The sequence below is a fragment of the Phyllostomus discolor genome, chromosome 2 (genome assembly GCF_004126475.2).
Source record: "Phyllostomus discolor isolate MPI-MPIP mPhyDis1 chromosome 2, mPhyDis1.pri.v3, whole genome shotgun sequence".
Taxonomy (NCBI): Eukaryota; Metazoa; Chordata; class Mammalia; order Chiroptera; family Phyllostomidae; genus Phyllostomus; species Phyllostomus discolor.
Genome location: NC_040904.2, coordinates 31,384,255 through 31,406,381, shown reverse-complemented (window position 1 = coordinate 31,406,381; position 22,127 = coordinate 31,384,255). Strand labels below are relative to the sequence as shown.

The 22,127-nt window shown below is 39.7% G+C and overlaps 2 protein-coding genes across 6 annotated transcripts in view; one reads left to right on the top strand and one right to left on the bottom strand.

Annotated features, from left to right (window-relative positions):
- Positions 1-2,169: 2,169 nt before the first annotated feature.
- Positions 2,170-15,066, bottom strand: LOC118498801. 3 transcript variants are annotated; one of them, XR_004901265.1, is made up of 3 exons: positions 14,287-14,514; positions 14,022-14,130; positions 2,170-2,434 (listed from the first exon to the last, which is right to left on the bottom strand). XR_004901265.1 is itself a non-coding variant. In XM_036017643.1 (2 exons), the coding sequence occupies exon 1, from the start codon at positions 15,038-15,040 to the stop codon at positions 14,396-14,398; it is 645 nt and encodes a 214-aa protein (XP_035873536.1). In that variant the 5' UTR covers positions 15,041-15,066; the 3' UTR covers positions 2,170-2,434; positions 14,287-14,395. The 3 variants fall into 3 exon arrangements, 2 of the variants coding, with proteins under 2 accessions (XP_035873536.1, XP_035873535.1); XM_036017643.1 differs by lacking the exon at positions 14,022-14,130 and having other exon boundaries at positions 14,287-15,066; XM_036017642.1 differs by lacking the exon at positions 2,170-2,434 and having other exon boundaries at positions 13,558-14,130; positions 14,287-15,066.
- GOLIM4 (golgi integral membrane protein 4) overlaps positions 14,886-22,127 on the top strand; it is a 68,573-nt gene continuing 61,331 nt past the window's right edge. The window contains exon 1 of one of the 3 annotated variants that reach the window (XM_028504638.2): positions 14,886-15,410. In XM_028504638.2, the coding sequence (XP_028360439.1) occupies positions 15,224-15,410 (187 nt within the window). In that variant the 5' untranslated portion in view covers positions 14,886-15,223. The remainder of the gene's footprint in view (positions 15,411-22,127) is intronic. The other 2 variants (XM_036017641.1, XM_028504639.2) reach the window with 2 other exon arrangements.

Here is a 22,127-nt window from a genome sequence, read left to right as displayed (position 1 = left end):
AGAGAACAAAGTAGTTCTGGAGTTTCTCTTCCTTCCCCAGAGTCATTATTATCTGAAGAGCAAAGGAGATAAAGCAGAATATTGCTTCACCACAGCACTTCTCAATCTTTCATGCTTGTTTCATCTTGTGGCTGTGGTGGCATTGTTCCAGGCTATGGGGAAAACAGGCTTGTACATGGAGTGCTAAGTAAAGAGTAACTTATTAATACCCACACAGATGAGTACGTAGGAACTAAGAGAAATAAACAAAGGGAAGAAGCTCTTAGGCATGCTCTCAACAATAAAGTTAGTATTCGCTTATGGGCCACCCTACAAAACATCTGTCTCAGGCTGCTTGTCTCTGCAATTTCACACCTTCTACTGCTTTTTCTCACAGCCCCTGTTTATTCCTTCCCAAGTGGCCTGTCTCTGGTCAGTCACAATGGACAATTAGAATCAGAAGTATATAAGATTTGCTATTTAATGAACTCCTATCAGACATAATTGTTCCCTGAAGGTTACCAAATGTGAAACTGGCTTAGCTTTTCAGGGTTGCAATACAAATTCAATACAAAATATGCCCATCTGGTGACTTGCTTCTGGTCAATCACCAAGGAGAAAGAATTAGCCCAGCTATTTTTCCCCCTCAGATATGAGACAATTACCCCTTTCATCTTTCTAAAGTGCATAACACGTTTTCATGACTCTACCAATAGGGTCAACAAAGCATAATTTAATGCTATTAATTTCTGGATTATCTAAGTGGGTCCTGCTCTTCCAGACTGAGACTTTTTTTTTTTTGTCAAAGAGCAACAAAGCTTCTCCTAAGTAAACTGTAGCAAGCTAGACCTACTAGGTGGAAAGGACTCCTCTGAGCCTGGGCCAGTGGTCATCAGGTAGTTGACATCAGAAACTTCCATTTGGGCCCCGACATGGCTGCTCTCAGAAGTTCTGGGAAGGAGTCCTATTTAACTCCTCCAGAGCAAAGACTTGGCACAGGACCATAGCTACACCCAGCATTACAGATGGGGCTGTCTTATGATTCTGTGGGAAGTTTGCTTCTTTACTTGGCTTGTGCTGCATAGCATGTCATTTTCTGCCCACAAGTCGGTGAGAGGGAACATCTCTGAGTTCTTCCCTAAGCATGTGCGTGCAATATAAAAGCAAGTCTTCTGAGTGCAAGTGTAACGGGATAAAAGGACAAAGAATAAGGTTATCTCTTCTCTAACAATAACTTGAGTAATACAACCCAAAGATTGCATTCTACCTTCAAGCCTATGGTTATTTCAAGTAACTGTAATCATCACCATCTTTGCATTAAATGGGTCATTATAGGTTATAAACATGTTGTTAAATACTAAAGAATAATTGAAACTCGGTCACAGTAATGATTGTCCTATGATTTGTGCAAAGGGTTCGTATTTGAAGAATGCACACATTATAAACAATTAAAATAAGAGCGATACCGATTAAAACCCCTTCACGTTCTTGGCTAGAATATGTTTTGTTGACAGATGTTGATAATGATATTCGAGAAAATATTATGAACCAAAAAAGATTTAAAGTTTCCTGCATTACATACTAGCTTCTATTTCCCTTTCTTAAACACTAGGCGTATACAACAACACTTCGATCCTCTTCAAAATCCTCTGTGACTCTCTTATCCCTAATGAAACTCATATGCATTATTTTAGTATTTTAAGTTTATCTACTCTTTAGCTCCAGTTTTTCTTTCCAACTTAGTTTCTAATCCTCATTATGCAAAAATCTGTACTTTCATATAAGTAGACATTTTATCATTCCTTGAGAAAGCCTTGCATTGTTCTTGGGCCATTTCTAATGTTCCTTATCCCTGAAGTGTCTGTGATACCTCCAGGCAAAAGAGATAGGTCCTTTATCTGAAGTCCGGTAATCCTTTGTACTTCCTATGCGGCATTCTTCCTGTATTGTGTTGTATTATTATCTGCATACATCTTATCTTTCTTACCAGATTGTAATGGAACTTGAGGGCAGACTAGGAGTTATCTGCTCCTTTGGGTATCACCCACAATACCCAACACAGTGCTTCAGTGCCCTGCATATACAACATATAAGATAATCAAACAATATTACATATATGTGCCTCATATCATGCCTCATGATTCAGGTTTCTCTCAATAGCAAAATAATAGAAACCCAGTTCAAACTGGCTTAGTTTCTAAAAGGGAAATTTATTGACATATAATTGGTCTAATCAGGGACGCAGCTGAACTCAAGTATAAAAGGACTGAGAAGCTCAAAGAATGCCATTAGAGTTTCCTCTCTTTACCTCTCTGCTCTTTCTTCATCTCCTTGTCTTCATTCTGCAAGGAGATATTTTTCACATGGCGGTCCAGAAAGGCACCAGCAGCCTCACGTCACACGTTTGGGGAAGACAACCATTGGTTCTGTTTGGGTTTCGTAGAGTCACAGTTTTCTAATGAAAGTCAAAGGTGAGTGATAAGAAAGAGTGAGTGCTGTACACTAAAAACAAAATTACATTATAAATTACAAGTTAACTTTTAAAGAATCTTACAGATTAATATATAGGTCACCTTTATCATTTTTGAATTCTAGTGAAAATATCAAATCAAAAACTTATATTATATGACTGTGCTCAAAGAATACAAATGACATAAAGCCAAAGTATCAATCACTGAGAAATCCTAGTCTAGTTGGTGGTTGATAAAATTTGATGTACAACAAATGAATGAATATAAGACATGTTACTAACCAAGTGTTAAACATTGCAACATGAAGATTTTATGGAGGTGGTGAAACTGATGATGGATGAATTGTTTTTGAATTGTTGGAAGAGGGTACAAAGGAAGGCAGGTGAAAGGAAAGAGAGCAAAATGGGGTAGAGGTAGGCAATCTACCTGTAGAGACATAATTGTAGACAATTGCTCACAAGCAGCCCAAGCCTGACTTGCACAGACCTGTGGCACTGGCTGCTAAGAAGTGAAATAATGAGAAGCCTACTAAAATCTTACATGATTTGTACTAGCAGTAAATTTTCAGGTTAAGGACAAAATCCTAGCCTGAATCATAAAAACAGGGCTATGGCCTTTCAACCAATTCCCAAACTTGAATCAACTTTCAGATACAGAGAACCCCATCAATAGAGAGGAGGCTAGGACCTACTGATGATGAAACGCACTGAGGTTGAAACCTTCTTTACTGCCCAAAACGCAAACTGTTAACCTTTGTCCGACCCTCACCAAAAGGATCGACAGCATTTTCCTGGGATATCAGTGTATTTGGAAAAAAAAATAATCAGACCTTTTGAGGACTACTGGACATTGGCTCTGAACCGACATTAATTTTAGGAGACCCACACTGTCACACTGGTCCACCAGTCAGAGAGGGGGCTTACACAGGTCAGGTAGTCTGGAAATGTCAGCTCAGCCCATCATCAAATAGCAGTCGTAAAATATGTGGTGTGGTTTAATTTTATTGGATTCATTTATATCTCAGAATATGGTGCATCTTGGTAAATGGTCCATGAGTAATTTTTTTTTAATGTGATTCTGCTGCTGTTGGGTGGAACTTGCTAAAAATATCAATTAGGTAATGTGGGTTGATAGTGTTATTTGCGTCTTTTATATCCTTACAGATTTTCTGGCTACTTGTTTTTTTCAGATACTGAGAGGAGTGTTGAAGGCTCAAGCTATAATTGAGGATTTATCTACTTCTCCTTGTTCAGTTAGCTTTTGCTTCATGTATTTAGAAGGTCTGCTATTTGGTGCATAAACACTTAGTATTATTATGTCCTTGATAAATCGACCTTTATCACTATGAAATGACCATCTTTATTCCTGATAATGTTCTTTTCCTAAAGTCTACTTGGATGTTAATACAACCATTCCATCTTTCCTTTAATTAGTGCTCTCATGGTATTCTTTTTTTTTTTTCTTTTGGTATTTTTAACCTTTTTATTTTGAGGTAATTTCAGACTAACACAAAAGTTGCAAAGATAGTTCTCGTAGACCTTCCCCTCAGCTTCCCCTAAAGCAGACTGTCTCTCCAGCCTCGCCCGATTGTCTCCCCTGCCAGGGAGAGGGCAGCGCCCCAGCCCCATGGAGTCCTCCTTCCCTGTGCTGCAGCCTTCTCTCTGGCGGCAGGTAGAGCGATCACTAATTAGGTTTACCTCTTCTGCTTCTTTCGTCTCTAGGGTGACTTTTGCCTGCTGTCTTCAGTCTGAACCATTGTTTCAAGTATTTTGTAGGGCTTTTTAGTTATTCCAGGCTGGTCCCCTTCTATAGTATTTTGAGCCTTTTTCTCAGTGGTTTTCTCACTTAGCATTCATCGTGTCATGAAGTTTTTTTTGAAAACACCAGTTCTGCAGATATGCCAGTGGTCTACTGCTAGGTGCTTGGGCACCTTTACCATTGCCTCTCCCAGGGCCTTGCAGTGTGCTTTCACTCCCACAGCCAGCCCCTGGGCCTGGGGCTGCTGAGGCCACTTTGCTGTTGGCACACAGAAGGCAGGGAAACCCCTGGGATACTTCCCTCACCCTAGCCCTTAAAATGGGTGCCTCCAGATATATAAACACACCAGCTCCCTCGCTCCTGGTGGGAACTCAGAGGGATGACCTACCTACATTTTCTCCAGAGCTTTTCAGGAAACTGAGCAAAAGTTGCAACGTGTAAATTGGCTTGTTTGCCATCTGCCCTGCTTCCATACTGATCTTCCACAAGAACCCTTCTTAATCTCTTATACGCAAATCCTTTTTCCAGGTCCCTTTTTGAGATTTCTAGCCAGGGCAACCAGTTTTAATGACTGTTAAAAGAGTATTCTACTTTTATACCATTTATATCATAATTTATTTAACTGTTTCCCAGTAGTTCAGCTTTTGAGTTGCTCTTACATTTTTCTACAGTAACGGGTTTTGTAATGATTATCTTTGGATGCAAAATGTTTTCTTGAGTTCTAGATGACTTTCTATGGATAGATTCCTGGAAGGGAAATTATTACTAAACCAAAAGGCATGAATGTTTTACACTCTTGGTAGGAACTGCCAATTTCGTTTCCAGAAATATGTATCAATTCCTAGTGCCTTTTGCAGCAGATCTTTTTAAAAATGGTTTTACCATGTTAAGCCAATCTTCATGAAAACTTCTAAAAATCTTGCTAATTTTATTAGTTATAAGATTATTAGCATTGTTTTTATTTCTTTGATTACTGAGCTTGAATGCTTTCTCACATTTATACTGATTGCCTTCTGTAAATTATCTGTTTATGAACCTTGTGACTTTTTAAAATTGTATTTTATTGTATTTTTCCATTATCATTTATTCCCCTTATAACTTCTTCCACCTCCACCCAGGCCCCTCACCCCAGCAATGAACACACGGTTGTCTATGTCCACAAGGACCTTTTGTTTTTGCTCTGTTTTTTGACAATTTACGGTGCAACCATATAGCTTAAATTTGTTAAATCTGTGTAATTTATACCATCTATTTAATTGATGCAAATTTACTCTATATATTTTTGCTTTTTTAGTATTTTCTAAAATGCAACAATTTTGATTTTCAAGGAATTCAATCTATTTGTTTGCTTTCCTTTCTGATTTCTTCTAACACTTTCCTACTTAGAAAGTTGTACTACATTTACAATCAGATACATTTTCCTCTAAGTTTTTCTTCCTTTTCTATCTCTTTAACATTTGTCTTGTGAATTTCTCTGTTATTTATTTTGACATATTGCATAAATCAAAACCAGATTTCATCTTCTGTGCCAAGTTTATTCTCTGACTCAGTAAAAAATGCATTCAGTGTTTAGTGTGCATCAGGTAAGGTTCTAGAAATGATTGGCAGAGGCAAATTTGAAGGGATACTGAAGTCACATTTGAGGTCTGAGTACACTTAACGGATTTCCGATGACGAGGTGGAGAAAGAGGGGAAAAGGAAATGTGCGAAACAGCAGCTCAGTGCTCGGGATTTTCCCCGCCTCCTGCGCAGTGTGGTATCAGCTCACTGCTCAGAGAAAAACAGGTCTTATGATCAGGAATATGCCCAACAATGTTAACAGCGGAAAATGTATAAAAAGCATCATTATACTAAAGAGGATAAACAGATTTTCGTGAGTTATTTAAAATATGGTTGTTTCTCTTTATCTAATTACTTGAAGTAATAAGCTATAACAAATTATTTCTCTATAAGTATTTAACATGGTTACAGTCATATAATTTATATGATTTTACATTCTACTTTTTCCATTTAACATTATAAAATATTTGCATGCCATAAATTAGTAAGCATCATATCTAACAATTGCATATAAAACTTTAAGCGGATCAATTACTCTTTTCAAAGCAGAGTTAGTTTTTATTCTTAAATAGCTATTGTTTTACAGATATTCTATTTGGGCTATTACCATACAATCATGCCCATTTTTCTAGTGTACACATTTAATCAAAGTGAATTATTACAAGCACACACCACCTTAGGCCCTCAAACAAATTTCTTTTTCAATTACCCTAGCAATCTTTTCAATTCTCTTCTCTTTAATAACTCTTAAGATCATTCAGTCAATAATTTATTGAGCCTCTAAAATGGAAAATGAACTACAATGGGTCATGCCTTAAAAAATAATGTTCCATGCATTCTAGTAACTGAGGCAGACCCTTCTTGGTTTCTTAGAATCTGTATTTAAATGTGGCACTTTACATCATTAACCTATCCTTCTCTACTAGCTCCTTTCCAAAAAATTCTTAAGTCTGTATTAACCCAAAGACAGAAATAATAATAATAATAATGAAACCCAAACCAATCTTTCTGTCGATCTAGTTTCTTCCTCAATCTACACCCAATCTATCTTTTTTCAAGCCAAATATATCAAACTCAGAGTCCACTTTCATGCTCTTCTTCCCTTACTTGCCTATTATCTATTTATTCCCCAGCCTACCGCATTCTTCCTAGTCACCCCTAGTCAGTTAATTCCACAGTCTTGTTTTAGGCTTTATCTTAATTTGCCCTCTCTGTATTTCTATCAATAATACTCTTCTCTCTCTTCAAAGCACCCTTTTCCCGCTACCTTTGGTTTCCTGTTACTTCTCTCACACACCTTTCCTTGGTCACCAATTCTTCTTTTTACCTCTCTACCTGTCTGAATGTATGGTAGAATCCCTTGACTCCAGTTAACCAACTCAGTGGACTTAGTTAGGGGAGGCTGTTCCCCTCTCAGCAAATCAGTTCCTCCCGCCACACTTCACCCTGAAGACCCCTGGCACATAAATGAATCTCTAACTGGCCTGTGCATGCCTACTGAGCTGTGTGCTTCAGCGGAGACAGGCGGTTTGTTCTAAAAACTGTTTTGCCATTGTACTTGCTTTATCAAATATTATGTAAACTAATGAAATATGAGAGTGAAAAAAGGAGCTGTTTTTGTGAAAATTCAGATGAGTGCTATGGGAAACCTCCACACTTGTTGGTAGCTTAAAAAAAAAATAATTGCAGGCAAATTAGGTAAAAAACAAGGCTGAGAAAAAAAAATTCCACAAATCTAGACATATTTTTACACTGCATTACCTTATCAAGCAAATGTCTTTAAGTTCTTGCACCACTCAGCCAAGATGAAACTGGAATCTGAACAATGCTCCATGGTGTTCAAGACAGGGCTGCACTCCAACCAGCAGCAGATCCACACAAGGAGCAAAGGCCTTGGCCAGACACCAAAAGAGAATTCAAAGAAAATAGATTTATGTTTTAAGGTGTCTGTCTATGCATCACTTTTATTTTTCTCAGCCTTAACTGATCCTATAGATTAACCTGTCCCAGTGGCCTTGTCTGTAAGGCCTCCTTCTCTAGAAATACCGAGATTGCATCATGAGGCTCCCTTCCTTGCTCTGTTCGTTCTTTGAGAAAGTTAATTTCCAACCAGAGTTCCAACTTATTAAACAAATAAGTACAAATCTTCAAGCTCTTTGCAAAGAGCTTGGTTCATTTATCACCACCTCCCCCACTTTCACTTTTCTCTTTGCATGTGTCTTGCACACAGTAACTACTTAAAAGAAAAAATAAAACTGGTGAGATTTAAAGCATCGTGAAAACATTAGTCCATAAATTACAACTCAAGAATCAAGAATCTGGCCTGAATAAGTGTACAGGAAAATTCCTTTGCTTTGAGGACATAACTTACTCTTTCCCAGCAATTAAAAGAGCTCAATTAAAAATTATGATTGGAAAATTAACATTTTAAATTGGATAGCTGAAGCAAATTTTAAAAAATAACAACTGTAGTTTTCCAGAAATGTGCAAATTTAGGTGGACAATGACAATACCCCTACAACATTCAGCGCTTTATCTAAATGAAGTCTGAAGTTTTGCTTCTCTCTAGAATCCTATGGGCTTATTTTCTCTGAGCTAGCCAGGACAGATGTGATTATCTTTTCCATTTACGGATGAGAGAAGTAACGGCCCTAACAGTTGCTGACTTACTCTTGACCTTAGAGTTTATAACTTCAATGGGATTTGTACCCTGATGCTGGGTACCTTGGGTGGCATTTTATTTTATTTTACTTTTGACATTTTATTTATTTTTAGAGAGAGGGTAAGGGGGAGGGAAATATCGATGTGCAAGAAAAAAATCAACTGGCCGCCTCTCGAGCGCCCCTAACCAGGGAGCTGGACTGTAATGTAACTCAGGTCTATGCCTTCATCGGGAATCAAATCAGTGAACTTTTGGTTTGCTGGACAATGCCCAACCCACTGAACCACATCAGTCAAGGCTTGGGTCACCCTTTAAATGTTTGTAAGCCCGTTCACAATTGGGTAGGGAAATCAGGAACTAAATAGTAACAAGTCAGACCCGCCTGTCCGCAATTATCACTCATGTGCTCACCAGGCTGTCTAGGATTATGCCATTAGAGTTCAGTTCCTTCATTTAACACATTACCCAACTAAGTTCTTGGAAGGAATGTAAGTTCATAATTCACTCTTTAATATCTTACTATTAATATATCTAATTTGCTTTTCTTTGACTAATTTGTTACTTGAAGAAAAGGACATTAATTGGAATTTTGAGGTAGCATTATGTTAGATCATCTATCCTACTTTGTCTTCAAGAAGGAAAGCCCAGTGTGTATGTTTAAAGGTGGCTGATGGGGGGGTGGGGGTATAGTACTAGATGCAGATTCTGGAAATCCAAAGGGCATTAGTAGAATATTGGATGCCAGGAGTTGAAGCATTGAACCAGAAAATAGAATGAGAAGGAGCAGAGTAACCCAAAACAAATGTTTCTGTTTAACAATTTTCATTTGAGCTGAATTTAATAGTGAGGTAACTTGATTCTTATTAGTTTTTATTTGAAAGTTTTCTCTAGTTTATTTCTAAGTAAAAGGATTGGTGATCCTTTTGTTTTAATTCAAAATGTTCCAGAAAACTAGAGCATAAAGGATGTTTATGAAGCAGATTATGATTTCCCTTAGGAAAAGATCTGAAATTGAATGCTGAAATTCTGACCCAGGAGTTAGCATTTGCTGTATGATAAATATGACCAGCCATGCCTCATGACAATTAAGTAATTACTATAAATACCTATCATATAACATATTAAAATTATAATACCAATTCTATAAAATGGTTATGGATAAACCAAGCACGTCTTTTATACAAAGGAATCCAGTAAACTATACATTTTGGAGGGGAACCTTAAAAATGTCATGTTTCATTGGCCACGGATCTTTTTCTTGGTCCCCTGAAGGCAGGGAGCTAGTAAAAAGCTGCCTGCATGAACCAACAGAAGATTTGGGAAATTCATTTCACATCTGAGTCTCACATATGGCCCTTTAAGATTCATTCTAACATTCTAGGAAACTATTTTCTAAAATTAATATGCTAGTTAGTTCATGGCATGCTAGCATAATAAAGGTTAAGCTACAAATTCAAAATAATTGCTTGTACCACCTTAGAATTCAGAAGAGTTTTAGAGTATGTTACATGGGCCTGTTTTAGAAGGTTGTTACAGAAGTTTCACAACTGACAGTTCCTGGTTCTTTTGTCTAGCTATACATCTTGTGGCAAGTAGGGCCTTCTAAACCATTTCCCCTGTTATCAAAGTAGTTCATGCTCAAAGGTATTTATTAGTGATGTTGTGGGCAAGGTTTTTCTTATTGACAAGCATTTTACAAATAAGGGCTAAACATGAACTTTACTCTCTAACTCCTTAAGTATTGGGTCAGCCAAAAAGTCTGTTATGGTTATTTTTTTCATATGATGGCTCTAGTGGTACTTACTTGCCTTTAACTTCATTGGAAACAATTTTGTTAGATTGTATTGTGACAACTGTCATATCAGCATGCATTTAAAAAAAACACATCAAAATCGGTGAATTTTTGTGCAGCCACTTTAATATTGAAGATGGAAGAAGATACACAACATTTTTGGTGTATTATGCCCTATTATGTCAAGAAAGGTAGAAACTTAACTGAAACACCAAAGATCTGTGCGGTATATGGAGAAAGTGCTGTGACTGATCGAACATGTCAAAATGGTTTGGGAAGTTTCTGGGTACTGCTGACATTTTGGCCAAATGATTTTTTGCTGTGGGCCTGTCTTATGCATCAGAAGATGTTTAGCAGCACCTCTGGCCTCTACCCTCTACAAGCCGATAGTGGGAGATAAGCTACACACCGAAAATATCCCAATCAATAAAGCTATTGGTGAAAATGAAGAATGTGTCTTTTCTTTAATGGAAACCAACTACGGGGACTTTTTGGGCAGCCTAATTGTTCAGAGTTACAAAGATGGCAGCTTAGAGGCAGACCAAAATAAGGTACCAAGACACAGAGAGTGCGTTCAGTTACTTTGTTATTTATTTAGACAAAGGCCTACTTTTTACTTTGTTAATCTGCTAACAAGTATCACCAGATCATTCGCAAAATCTTGTGAAAAAGGAGTTTCAAGGCATCTTTCACAGAGTCCTCAAAGAGAGAATACTTTGAATGTAGCTTCCTTTACCCCTCAAAACAAGTCATGTAAAGGCAACAGGAGAAGCTTGTGTGTTAATTAGGTGACAGCAAGAAGTGGCAAACAGGCAGATACAGCGTGAAGTTGCCTGAAGAGAAAAAGAGAGCTGATCTCAGCAGTTTTCAGACGAAAAGGTTAAAATTGGTTTATTAATGGTCTAATGCTATTTAAAATTTTATTGATTTATTTTTTTATGAGATATAATTGACATATAATATTATATTAGTTTCAGGTATACAATGTAATGATTCAATATGTGTATTTATCACAAAATGATCACCAAAATAAGCCTTCTTAACATCTATCAACACATATAGTTACCATTTTTTAAAGAAATTAACATTCATCACCTTTTCTTAGGTGATGACTTCTCTTATAAATTAAAAGATATATATTAAATTTAATTGTAATAAACAGGTAAATGAGATATTTCAAAAAATGGGAATTATTTACTCTAGGACCCTGAATATCACTAATTTAAAACCATCCATTTTTACAAATTATGTTCTGGCTGTATCCATCAACTATATTTTCCTTGCTTTCTTCTATTGTAAAAATGAACACATTGTACTAAAATGACAAACCTGCTGAAGTTCAAGAGAATGCTTGCTGAGGTTCCCTCATGTCACCTTAGCCCTCCTCAAATGTCAGGCCTTGAATCTCCTTAATTTCTGCCTGCCTTAGAAATAAAATATGAAACTGAGGGCATTCTTCAGGATTTACAATTTTTATATTATATGTATTGGTAAATACACGGTGTATAAAAATATAATGACATGATACTATTATTAAAGTGATAAAGAAACAAAAATAAAGTGGAATCGATGACAGGCCCAGCAAGGTCAGCCCGAAGAGCTCCTCTGTTCCAAGCTGTGCTCAAAGGCAATGTCATGTCAACTCGGTTTATAGGCCCTGGACAGCTTCCCCAGTGCTGGCCTCCTACAAGTTCTCTGCTGGTTATTTTCAAGAAACTAGCAACATACTTCACCTTGGAAAAGTAATATTATAAAGACACTGCCATTAGTGATTTTATGTACTTCTACATACCCTTCTTGGATTTGAAATAATGGATAAGTTCAGGTAATAATTTTTGTTCTCTTTCAAATTTTATGACTAAAATATTGAGTTGTGTTTTATGGCCTACATTTATTATTTTCTGTGCAGTCAGCCAGCAGCTTTAGGCAAAGAATACCTTTGGAGTCTGGAACCTGATGCAAAGAAATGAGAGGTTTAAAATGAGTAATCATGTATTCCGGAAGCATAAGAATTGTTCAAAGGTTCAGAAACACAACTAAATACTGCATACTATATAATATATGAGAAATCATTTCCCAACTCTCTGTACAGTTTCTTTTTCTTTTATGACTAGGATGATTTTCTATTTAAGTATGGTCCAGGACTGTAGCTATAAAACTTTATTTCCACCCAAGGAGTTTGGGGAGATTTTTTTGGAGGAAGAGTTTGTTTAGCAAAGTGCACAGTGGCAAAGGCAAGAAATTTTCAGTTAGGAGGAATTTAACAAGGTCACAGGAATTTTCCCGTCTCCATTTCTAAGAGTCAAACTGAGAGAGGGAAATTTAAAGCGGTAGATTCAATAGCAAGAAAGGCTATATAATAAGGCTATATAATATTTACACGTCAGAACCAAACTCTGAAACTTCTTTAGATCTTTTTCTTTTAAATTTGGTTTTCATTTTAATGGACCAGACACACTTGTTAATATAACTTGTTTAAAAAGAATGAGAACCTGGCTTCCATGGGAGAAAGTGATGGAAAGGACAGGATTCCGACCTGGAATCTAAGTTGAGGAGCTCCCAACTTTCTGCATGATCTAGAAGGTCCTCGAGCTACCAGTTACTCTGACACACTTTGGTTTCTTTATTTACCAAAACATGAGTCTTTATACATTTGGTCCTCCACTGACAATGCTCCTCGACGTACACAGTGTTAATTTAAAATCTTTCAGCTTACGATTCTTTGACTTTAAGATGGTATGAAAACCATATGCATAATAATTTACATAAGATGCTCAAACTTCATTTTAAAATAGGTTTTGTGTTAGACAATTTTGCCCACTTTGTCTGCCATCTTTAGGTTCATTTAGATGTTCTGAGTACATTTAAGTTAGGCAAGGCTAAATTATAAAGTTCTGTAGGTTAGGTGTATTGAACCCATTTTCATCTTTTCATTTCTGATTTATGATGGGCTTTTAGGCCATAATCCCATCATAAATTGAGGAACATCTGTGATAAGTGAAATAGTGTATTTGTACATGAAAACATTTTGAACATTATGCTGTAAGTTATTTATTAGGGAAAAGCACATGCCAAGCACATTTAGTTTTCATGCTAGTATAAATTTATGTTGCAGGCTAGCTAGGTCGTAAATTCAGTTTATTTTATGGTTTTTAGCATCCTATAGCTTCAGAGCCAACCTAAAAATTTCCACACCAGAGTTTCTGTTGTGTTTAGCCAAACAGATCCACCCTCATTTTGAGCACTCACTGGCCATTATTGATAGTGATGACTAAATTCCAGTTAGAATATATTAAAATTATGCAGTATGTAATAAAATTCCAAGACACTACTGAGGCATTTGAGAAATGATTTACTTTCTCAGAATATAGGTCAAGAGCAGAAACAAAATTACTATGCATAAACTCAATCTTCCTCCCTCGAGTACACCGAAAGAAAAAATGCACTACGGATTTTCTTTGAAGAGGTTTTTGTTTACTACGTTTGTTTTCTTGTTTTTACATAAGAAACTTTGTTGGCCTTTAAAATGTAATTTAACAATGTAACTGATTTCTTTGGCCACCAATAAAATAAATACATATGATGAAATGAATGCATACTCATTTCAGCCTGTAAAATTTGTTTTTAAATTATTCTATTTGCAGCCGGGGGAAAAATATGAGATCATTTCTTTCCCTTCTGCCAAAGGCAAGCTGATTTCTCCAACCCACGTGGACAGCTGAGCAGTAAGTCTAGCGTGCTAGAGTGCTTGAGTCTCCCGGCTCACGTCCTGCCATCTGTGGGCACGTAACGCATTCACACTAGTACACTGGATGGGGCAAGAGTCAACTGGCACAGCATCTCCTGTTCCAATACGAAGACTGTACTGACAAAATGTAACCATCCCGTGTGTCTATCGCATCTGCCCACTGGATAGGGAACGAAAGAAAGGGTACTCGGTAGAGTGCAGCTGCTCCCAACCATTCTCTCCCATTTATATACAATGCACTCCTCTTCCCAAGTGCGTTCCAAGTGCTGGATCACACACTCACTCACTAGAGCACTCAGACACGTGCGCACCGTACCTCGCCCAGCCGCAGGCCGGGACACGTCCGGGGCGCACCCCAATCACTCCGCCGCCAGTTCCGCCGCCTCACCCCACCCACCCTTACTCCACGTGGGCGCACCCCGGCGTCAGGGGCCAGGGCGATCCACTAGCCCCAGGGCGCCCCGCAGTGGGAGGGAAGGCGCGGTCCTGGGGTCGGACGGACAAAGCGAGCGTCCAATCGAGCCCGGCATTGCCACCCCGAAGGGAGGGATGTGCAGCTCGGACCGGCCCAATGAGCGGGGAGCCCGAGTGGGACTTCCTCCGGGAATCCCGTTGGCCAGAATAGCGGAGCGGTGGGTGACACGTAAGTTGGGCGGGAGACGGTGGCGGCCGAGGCTCCGCGGCCCCGTCAGTGACAGCGGCCCGCCATCCCCCAAAGCCTGGGGAGCACCAAGCCCCCACCGGTCACCCACCCCACCCCACCCCCTGCAGTGGCACCGCCTGGAGCCGGGGTCCCTTTGTTGGGCGCGCACCCCCTCCTTTTGGTGGCAAAGGAGTCGCGCAGTGGGAACGGCCGCGAGGGGGCGGGGAGCGGCCAGGGCGGGACTCCGAGCGCCGCCGGGCACTGCCGGGCCAAAAAGTGGGGAGGAGAAATAAAGGCAGGAGGCGTCCGGGGACCTCGGCGCGGACACCACGCTCAGAAGTATGCGGAGGGCCCCCTCCCAGGCCCCGGCACTCGCAGATAGCCAGCCTCGCAAAAGTTTGGCGGCGGCTGCCCCGGCGGCGTCCATGGCTTTGCGCCCCACGGCGCGCGGGGGCTAAGCGGGCGCCACTTCCCCCTGGGCCCCGCTTTTGTGTCTGTCTCGCGTCTTCTCATGCTGCCTCCGGCCACCTCCTGCGGTGGCCGCTGCTGAGGCGCTCGCTCGGGCGGAGGGGAAGAAGGGACCGCCACAGCGCGCGGTCCGGCGGGGACTATGGGAAACGGGATGTGCTCCCGAAAGCAGAAGCGGATCTTCCAGACGCTGCTGCTGCTGACAGTGGTGTTTGGCTTTCTCTACGGCGCGATGCTCTACTACGAGCTGCAGACGCAGCTGCGGAAAGCTGAGGCGGTGGCGCTCAAGTACCAGCAGCACCAGGAGTCCCTTTCCGCCCAGTTACAAGGTACGGTTAATGGACGCACCAGGCCAATGGCCAACTTTGTCCCACGCCTCCGCCCCCGCAGGAAAAGTGGCTTTGGTGAGCAGTTGGCACTGCGGGTGCTACCTCTGACCTTCAGAGACATCGGAGGCGAACCCTGCAGGGTCCCCGGGCCCTCTGGAGTGTCAGGGGAGGTGACATCCCCATCTTCCAGGTTCCAAAGGCGGGTACCTTTGAAACGGGTACCACCAGTCCCTGGTCCTGTTGGGCCTTGGATGGGAGGTGCACACCGAGTGTTTTACTCTAGCACTTGTCAAAGGCCCAGCTGCAGTCCGGGCAGGCAAACCTCGAGCCCTCGCTCCGCTTCTCGCAGCCCATTCCGGAGGGGTGGTTTCCTGGTTCCTAGGTATTTGCTTCCCATTTGACTTTGTCAGTAGCCTAAGAAATGGGGGGCTTGGCAGAGATTTCTCCAGCTGTGCTGTTTTTCTCTCCGGAGAAATTAAGCCATGGCCGAGCTGCCCAACCGAATGGCCTAGTCGAATGGATACTAAACCTGCTGGTTTCTGTTAACTACTTAGCAGGGTGACTTAAGAGATGTCGGATGTGTTGCAAAAGTCCACAGCACCACTGTTTACCATCCTGTAAGGATGTTTTTTTAAAAAAAGTTTGTCTTCTTGAGTAACATTTAGTTTATCACGGAGATAAGTGTGTGTGTGTTTACAATTAGCCCTGAGAAGTCCTAGAAGAGAAACACAGTTTTTCACTTTGCCGGACAGGACAAATATCACTTGAGCAAGACCTGCAGAAGGACTCAAAGCTCCTGTCCTTCTATTTTAGAATCTCATTTCATGTGAATTTCAGAAACATAAATGATGCATGACTGCAGTGTAAGCACCATGCTCTCTTGTTAAGAAGACAGTCATCATATATATATAAATACACACACACACACACACACACACATATATATATATATATAGAAAGCTTTTAGGTGTACTTGTGGTTAGTTTTCAACACTTAGGCAGCCCTCTCTCCAACCAAAAAACAATAATAAAGAGCTGTGAGCAGTGAAAGGTTGACACTTTTTGCTGATAATGCAAATATGGCTTATTTCATATTACTAGGAGGATACAAGCTGAATAGATGTATCTGTCAGTGTATATGTTTACAAATATAAAACAGATGCCTTTTTGTTGCTTCAGCTGTTTTGAGTGTTTTCTAGTAAAAAAAATTAAGACAAGAGAAAATGATGCACAGCTGACTGCTTGGTCTTATTTGTTCTTCCCAACTTAGCAGAAAGAAAAGTATTTTTAGCTTCCTGAAGCTGCATAGCCACAGGCAGTGAAAATATGGTAGCTGGTCTTAGTTCAGATGGAAAACCTGTTTTGATAGTCGTAGCTTCGAAATTTTTGCCCCCTTAAACTCGTGGACGTTTACCCATGAATTACATTGTTGGTATTCAAAGTGTGGATCTATATTTATGTATTTATTTATTTAGATGATATCAGCACCTTCCCTGGGAAGTTCAGTGCAGTCAGACCAAGGAAAAAATTCGCTGTCTAATAGTACAATGGCAGGGCTGGATTTTCACACTCATGGCTGGAAGGGGCTTGTCGGGTAGGTTCTAGGGGGTTGGTCCCTTGGTCTCTTGGTTTTGGAGTCCCGTGAGAGCAGGCCCTGCCGTGTTCGCTGGTGCATCCTCAGCACTGCCCAGGGCCTGACATTCAGGAGGTGGTGGACATATATTTATTCAGTCAACAAGCAAAATTACCCTAAACCATGGTGAGAAAATTAATCTCATGCACTTTTGTCTGCTTTCTCAGACTTCACTTCCCTGTCTCTGCTTTGCGAAAAGCCAAACAAAGTAACAATGAAATGTTTTACCCAAGTAGTGGCTTTGCCCAAACTGCTAATGCTGAAACTCATTGACCAAGACCCTGATTTTCTGAGTCATGCTTTATTTGCAGCATTCTCTTTTGAAAATCACTCTCAATTTCTTTTCTCATTTTGTTTGCCTTCTTTCGGTGGTAATAAGAGAAAGTGGTCATAAGTGGTAACACAATACCATAAAATACACAATGTAGCTTTGCAGCAGCAGAAGAAATGTTGTGGCTGGTTCGACTGAGTTGCCCTAAAGTCCATTCTTAATTTACTCTTTTGCCACTTCCTCTTGAGTTGTGGTGTTGCAATAATTATAATTAATTAAGCTCAAAGGATTGGTTCACAAGCAGGCTGCAGTTTCTTCCTTTTAAAATGGATTCTCTATAGACTTCTGCAGCATTTATTTTGGATTTCACATCTTCAGGCCATTCAATAAGATTTTCTGACATTGTGCAGACTTTTCTGATGACAAATGACGTTTTACTCAGCTACGTTATATACCACCTGCACTTGTTCTTAGGGCATTAGACTCTATACTTCAGACTTGTTTAGTTTTGTGAGATCTCTTGACCTGGCTTGGAGAAAGATCAGAGCTAATTATGAGTGGCCTTCTTTAAAAAATATGATTCTTGAAATGTTTAAATAGCTTTGCTCTGTAACTTGATGGTATGCATTTGTTAAGTGAGCATATTTAGGTCATCTTCATTTTAAGAATGAGTTGCACTCTAGAGCTTCCTAGGAGAGTAGGTTACCTCTAATTCCAAGTGCATTTTGTAGTAGAACAGTTCCAGAATAGGAGATGGTGGAGGTGACACAGGGAAAGTTCCAAGACAGGCACCCCCCTCCTCTAAGAACAAATATCTATTTCTGTCGGCCTGCCCACGTCTGCCATCCCTACTGCACTGTGTTTATTCAGAGGAGTGGGCCGGGTGTTCCCTGTTGGTGCAGAGGCAGTGCTAAGAACCTTTGACCAGCACAATGTTTCCTTAACCTTTTAAATTTTTTAAAACTCCTTTCAAGTAGGCTGTGCACCATTGTCTGCATGTACACACATACTGGTTCTCAGCTTTGACTGGCCATTAGAATTACCTGGGCTGCTTCCAGGCCAATTAAATCACAATCTAGGGGGGTGGAGCTCACCTAACAATCTTCCCACTACAATGGGCAGCCACGGTTGAGAGCCACAGCTCTGTGATCTCAACGCTGAACCACTTCACAGAGTTAATCTACCAGCTTAGCTGCAAAGCCATTTAAGGTTTCTTTTCCTTGACATGCGATTCAGATTCTAGTCCTACAACTTCTTATGTGAACTTGGGCCTCACGTTTTAAAATTTATATACTGGAGATTAGAATGACCTATTTCATCGGGGTATTGTGAGGATAAAATAGTTAATTCCTAGTAACCTGCTAGCACACCTGGCACATAGTAGGTACTGCTCATCAAGGATTAGTTGTTACTGTTGTCATGGTCCCTCTTCCCAGTTTTGTCATGGGTAAAATTTTGAATTGATAAAATTTGTTTTTATAATTATCCACCCCCTTCTATTGTACTTAAATGAAAGAAACTCAAAGAAAATAGGTGAACTGTTACAAATCCGAGTACTTTACTCTGGACCAGGGACCTTCCCTGACAATTGCAACTCAGTATGGTTACTGATTAACTCGCTTGTATATCATCAGGTTAGGAGAGGGTATAGCTGCTAGAGATAGGCAATAGCCTTGTGCAGTAAGATCTGGGGGAGAGATATGACTTTACATTTTTAAAAGGCAGGGACAATGTGTTCCTCATTCTTAAAACACTTCATGACATTGTTACAGTGCCCTTGTCTTCCCAGTGATGACTGGAAACCATATAGGGAAAGGTTTATATAATATTTTCTATGCTTCTGTTCCAGATAAATGTATTACAATGATTTTGAATTTTTAAAAAAGATTTTATTTACTTATTTTATTTTTAGAGAGAGGGGAAAGGAGGTATACAGGGAGAAAAACATCAGTGTGCAGTTGCCTCTCATGCACGCCCCCACCAGGGACTTGGCTGGCAACCCAGGCATATGCCCTGACTGGGGATTGAACCAGCGACCCTTTGGTTTGCAGGCCAGCACTCCATCCACTGAGCCACACCAGCCAGAGCTAATGATTTAAAGCTTGTAAAGAAGTTTGGTGTTTCTAAGGGTCATAATGTAATTTAAGTGGTTGTCCTTTGCATCATGTTCCCCTAACAAGCAGGATGGTCTCCTAGCCAGAACATGAACACATTTTACTGTAACTTGTTACTTTGTTTTCCACCTCCACTGAATTTGCTGGAAGGAAGGAGGGAAGAAAGGAAGGAAAGAAAAAAAAAGATTCTCCTTCAGTTCAGAGCCAGGCTTTTTTTTTTTAAATCCTTTCACCTTCAGTGCCTGGTGCCTGGCATATAGTAGGTGCTCAATAAATATTAGGTCTTTGCCTTTGTGGAATTTTGTCTTTGCCTATGAATGGGCTTATATGTGGTGGACAGTGGAGTGTAGTGGATAAGAGCTGGAGTCAGAGTATCTGGATTTGTTTTCATCTTTTTTCTTTTTTCTTTTTAGTTGTGTGATCATGGGCAAGTTACCTAACTTCTCCATGACTCATTTTAATCGTATGTAGTAATTACGACAATGGTGCTTATACTAAGTTGCCATGAGGGTCAGAAGTGTTAGCTTCGAAGGCTGTAGCTTGCATTCTGGACTGTCATGGAATCTCATGTACCACAGAGTAATTCACAGACCTCAGTAGTTTAGACTAACAGGTGTGGGCCGTGCATTATTGGTATACTCATTTTGAAGCGCAAAGTTAGGGCTTATAAACATCGATTAGATATGAACTAGTAAATAAACATTTTCACTGAAGTACATCTTGTAGTTAAAGGAAAATATTTATTAAGCTGTTTTTGTTTCATTTGTGTTTAAAAAATGGAACAGAAATAGTTTCTAGGTTTAGTGGTTTTTATTTGTATGTAAAATTCTATTTTAAAACCCATTCCCTAAATAAAAGATAAAAACTTCTAGATACGTTTGAAAATTTTCCCAATTAAGTACTCTTGAGTATATATGATTTGCAAAAATTTTGATTCCACACATTGTGTCTGCCTCAGTTGTCCTTGTAAATGGGAACATGCCGATACTGGTTGACCATGCAAGAAAATTGCTCATTGTCTGTGAACCTTTATTTTAAGTACCAGGTGGGTTGAAAACCTTACCTTGAATTTTTTTATTCTCTCCTGCCTTTCCAAGTATAGTTTCTTTTAGGGCTGGGACACAAGACCAGGTCTCAGTGACTTTAGGAATGAATGCACTGGAGTTGGCAAATGATGACTGAAGCTGGCATGGACCAAAATGCAAAGGTTTGAGAGAAACCAGAAGAAGGGAGAGAGAGAAAAGGGGACTAATATCAGCCTATGACTTTTCTGAGCATTGAGAAAGATTCTTGCTCACATCTTTATGTCCTGAAAAGAAAACAAAAAACAAAAAACAGGGACTAATGCAAGGAGAGCAGACTTGACATCAGATACAGTTTGAAAGCAATTCTGATGTTGACCAGTAGAATGACCTTGACCAGGCAAGTAACCTCTCTGAACTTGGGATCACAGTGACCCTCTTGCTACTTGTATGGATTAGAAACAATGCACTTAAATTGAACAATATGAATCCTGATTTATTAGGTGAGCAGGACTACTGCTGCTGGATTAGCGTCAGGCTGTTTATCTGGCCACCGTTTGCTACATCGAGGAGGTAGTAGGGTTATTAGTAGTGTCCTAGATATGACTCTTTTCGGGTCCATGTGCCCAATTCAGTTGAAACTTCTCTTTGATTTAAGATACACTCACTCTGACTTTTCTATTGTTTTGAGGCTTTTGTGGGGTTAAGACCAGAAAACACTACATGGTTGCAACTGAGTGTCATTATTTTATCATTGAAGACAACATATTTTTGCTTCTTTTACCAGTCAGTGGTTTGTGTTCTGGACCTTTGTTTGGAAGTGACAGTTTCCTATGTAATATAACTATATTATAAAAGAAAAAAGGCAAGCTGTATTTTCCTCTCAAGCTACTGTTATTTGAAGTGAACTTACTGTGATAGAATTTTGAAAATTCATTTGAAGGGATTAAATTATTTTAAATATGTAACACTTATCTAGTGTCTACCATGTTCAGGTACTGTGCCAAGCACATGACATGCGTCTTGGCATTGAACAGGGCACGAGCATTTTCATGTGAGTGAACGATCTGAGGCTCAGAGGGGTTAATTAGCTTGCCAGGGTCAAGGTTGAATCTAGTGAAACTGAACTTTAAACCCTAATGTGACTTCCTAGCTTGTGTTCATTCCACAGTACTCCATTGCCCTCAAAATTACTTTAGTGTCCTGTGACAATGTTACTGGTTTTGAGAAAGTAGGTTAGGTGGGTTGTATGAGGGTTCAAGGTAAAATTTAGAATAAAAAGTCAGGTGCAATTATTTGATTTTCAAAGGGTAGGGCATTTGCTCCTGTTAGGAAGGACCTTTTTGGTTGATACTGAGTTGATTTTAGGTGGTATGCAGATGACACATAAAATAACATCAAATCACATAGTAAAAGAAAATGTCCTTTTGAATCCCTTTTCAGTATGTTCTTGACAAGTCAAGTAGGAACTCTCAATCTGATGCAAGAACCTCTGTCCTAGGTAGATTTGCTCATTTATTTTTCTCGGAGCAGATTTCAGATAGCCAACAGCCTGAAAGCCAGAAATTAATAATTGTTTCATTGTTTTATTGCATTTAAATTTTATAGTTACCATCCATTAATGCCATGTAAGTCAGATTTTTTATTCATTTACAATGTATTAGCATAAAGTTTCCTT